This window comes from Aegilops tauschii, chromosome 2 (genome assembly GCF_002575655.3).
Source record: "Aegilops tauschii subsp. strangulata cultivar AL8/78 chromosome 2, Aet v6.0, whole genome shotgun sequence".
Classification (NCBI taxonomy): Eukaryota; Viridiplantae; Streptophyta; class Magnoliopsida; order Poales; family Poaceae; genus Aegilops; species Aegilops tauschii.
In genome coordinates, this window is record NC_053036.3 from 565092289 (window position 1) to 565095754 (window position 3466).

The window sequence follows — 3466 nt, forward strand, 5'->3', positions numbered from 1 at the left end:
AAAGGAATTACAATGCACTTTAATCTGTTCCAGTTTTGATTTTACAGATGGAGAACGAAAAAGGGAGACTTAATTGGCCTCATGTTATATAGCGTAGCATGAAAAACTCTGGTCCAATATGATCTTCCATGTTAAGCGCTAGATTAAGACATTATGAGGATAATTCAAAATACGCACACTAGAGATAGTTTTTAAGTTTAAGCAAACTAGATTACTCCAAGAAATTGTAATCATAGAGAAACTTTCCCTTTTGGGGGATAACTTGCAAATATTTGAATTGACAATGCCTTTGTTCTTTGATTGTAACAGCTGCATGGACAAGTTCTACATTGACTAGGCATCTTCCATTGATAATTGTTAGATGAAAGAAGTTTTGACCCAGGTTGTTCAGGGCTGGCACTATCAAGTTGTCACCAATCTATTTCTTGTACCCTTAGTGTTTTTTATGTTCATGTGACTGTTTTACTTGTTCAACAGCCTCGCTGTTCCGCACAGACACCCCTCTTTTAATCTGGTACCACTTGTAAGTTGTAACAGCCGCAAAGACTAGTTCTACATTCATGAGGCATCTTCAGTAAAGAATTGTTAGATGAAAGAAATTTCTATCCAAGTTCTTCAGGGATCAGTTTCCTGTACCCTCTTAGTGTTTTTCTTATGTTAATGTCACTGTTCTACTTGCTCAACAGCCTCGTTGTTCCTCCCAGACACCCCTCTTTTAATCCGTCTCTAGAGAAAAAAAGGGGATGCTCTTGCTGAACATTTTGCACAGATTATTAACAATCGGTAACTTTTCTGCAGCTGCAGAAATAGTATTGGCCGCTGTACGTACCTGACAAGTCCCATTGACCATGTCTCTTCCAAGTATTTGTCAACTCCGCCCCTCGTCCGTGTTGAAAAGCGAAGTACACGGATCATATGAACTGGTATCTTCCTCTTCCCTGAGAAGGTTGCAGGAAGCTACAGGAACCATTTAGCCATGACAAAGCCCAATACCAGCAGCCTGTCGAACTTATTCTGCATAGCTTGTTCAGCTGTTGTCATCCTAGGCAGAACCTGCAGTTGCTTGCAGTTCACTTACCCCAACTTCAACGCAAGCAACAGGGATGATTTCAGGTTCAGCCCTGGCTCAGCAATCTCCAACAACTCCCTGCAGATCACGCCGAGCGCCGGCAACATGACCCACCGGTCGGGGAGAGTGGTGTACGCCAAGGAGACCCTCAAGCTGTGGAACAGCAAGCGCACGGCGCTCACCTCCTTCAGGACAGATTTCATGCTCAACATCCTCCCACAGAACGGGACTGGAGAAGGTATGGCCTTTGTGCTCACCAATAATCTGCCGTTGCCCAGCAACAGCAGCGGTCAGTGGCTGGGCGTGTGCAACAACCAGACAGACGGCGCGAAGACGAACCGAGTAGTAGCCGTGGAATTCGACACGAGGAAGAGCAACGAGGATGACCTTGACGGCAACCATGTCGGCATTGACATCAACAGCATCAAATCTTTTCGGCAGTACCCGCTTAATAATCTCTCCATCTTCCTCTCAACTGGGTCAGATGTATGGGTCAGTATCAGGTACCACGGCACGTTACAGTTGCTTCAAATATTTCTAGTCCAGTACAGCATCCGTGGGCGGCATCTTTTCCAGGGAGATACATACATTGATCTGTCACAAGTTCTGCAGGACGACGTATATCTGGGATTCACAGGTTCCACAGGCGACACCACACAACTGAACCAGATAAAGTCGTGGAACTTCACCACAGTAGACATTGATGTCAAAGTTGGAAGAGGGCGTTGGAGAAAGGTGCTTTTGGCTCTCGTTACATTGCTTGTGTTTTGTATAAGTTTGTTTGCTGGGCTGTTCATGTGGAGAAGGCTGACGCGGCGGAGAAGGCTCGCCTACCGCAACCTGGAGAAGAAGATCGACGCACATGGTCCGGTCAAATTTAAGCTCAGGGAGCTCAGGCATGCGACTGCGAACTTCAGTCCTACCCGCAAGCTCGGCAGAGGAGGCTTTGGCACCGTTTACCTTGGATACGTCGATAGGATGAACTTGGAGGTGGCCGTCAAGCGGGTGTCGACGGACAAGCAGGCCGACACCAACCGGGGAGAGAAGGAGTTCGTGGCAGAGGTGAACACGATCAGCAAGCTGTCGCACCGGAACCTCGTGAAGCTGATCGGCTGGTGCCACAAGAAGGGCGAGCTGTTGCTTGTCTACGAGTACTTCCCCATGGGAAGCCTTGACAAGCTCCTTTACGCCAGAGAAAGGACCGCATCGTCCTCGTCCATGTCGGCGTCGACGGACACACCAGAGCTCACATGGAAGCGGCGGTACAAGATCATCTGCGGCGTGGCATCGGCGCTGGACTACCTGCACCACGGGAGCAGCAAGCGGATCCTCCACAGGGACGTCAAGGCCAGTAACGTGATGCTGGATGCGGAGTACAACGCGCGGCTGGGGGACTTCGGCCTCGCCCGCGTCATCCAGCACGACGGCGTCACGCACCACTCCACGCAGGTCGTGGCGGGGACCCGCGGCTACATGGCGTACGAGAGCTTCTTCACCGGCCGCGCCAGCCTCGACACGGACGTGTACGCGTTCGGGGTGTTCGTCATGGAGGTGGTCAGCGGGAGGAGCCCCAGCAACGCCGTGCAGCAGCACTACATCCACGACAGCGACCACCGTGGTGAGGAGGATTACTCGGGCGGCGGGGGAGCGCGGCACCCCTTGCCGATGCACATCGTGGACTGGATGTGGAGGCTCTACGGCGGAGGGAAGGCCTTGCATGCCGCCGACCCTTTGCTCGGCGGCGAGTTTGACCAGGCGCAGGTGGACTGTGCGGTGAGGCTGGCGTTGGCGTGCTGCCACCCGAACCCGAGGGAGAGGCCGTCCATGAGGACGGCGGTGCAGGTGTTGATCGATGGTGCCCCGGCGCCGGAGCCGCCGGTTAATAAGCCTGCGTTTGTTTGGCCTCCGGGCGGCAATCAGCGGGAGATGGAGCTGCCGGACGTCGGCTTGCTGTTCACGGGAGGGGCTAGGCAGCACAGCAGTTTCTGCTCCTTGACCTCCACTTCCCTCACGGGGAGGTGAGCTTCGTGGAGAGTTGTACGATTGCCTTGTACTGCCGAATGTTGACTACGGTTTGCTTGTGAAATTGTACATTATATGTTCGTCGCTTCTCTCCTCTGGACGAGTTTGTTATCCGAAACGAGCTGGGAACAAAGTTTGTAATCTACCTTAATGACAGATACTCCCTCCGTCCCATAATATAAGAACGTTTTTGACACTACACTAGTGCCAAAAACGTTCTTATATTATGGGACAGAGGGAGTAGTTGGTTATACCTGGCATTGTCGGCATCTTTCGTCGTTACATTGTTAAAGGCATTGCCTCGAACTTGCTTAGTGTTTAGGGTAAAAACCCACAATATAGCCTTCAATGGTTGGATCCGGCGACGGTGGCATT

General features: G+C 51.4%; 1 protein-coding gene across 1 annotated transcript; it reads left to right on the forward strand.

Moving 5' to 3' along the window:
- Positions 1 to 258: 258 nt before the first annotated feature.
- LOC109777026 (probable L-type lectin-domain containing receptor kinase S.5) lies at positions 259 to 3202 on the forward strand. The gene has a single exon (XM_020335689.3). The coding sequence runs from the start codon at positions 977 to 979 to the stop codon at positions 3089 to 3091; it is 2115 nt and encodes a 704-aa protein (XP_020191278.1). The 5' UTR covers positions 259 to 976; the 3' UTR covers positions 3092 to 3202.
- The last annotated feature ends 264 nt before the right edge of the window (positions 3203 to 3466 follow it).

Bases quoted from the DNA above. Each gene is read 5' to 3' on its own strand.
- LOC109777026 (XM_020335689.3), top strand. From the start codon at position 977: ATGACAAAGCCCAATACCAGCAGCCTGTCGAACTTATTCTGCATAGCT.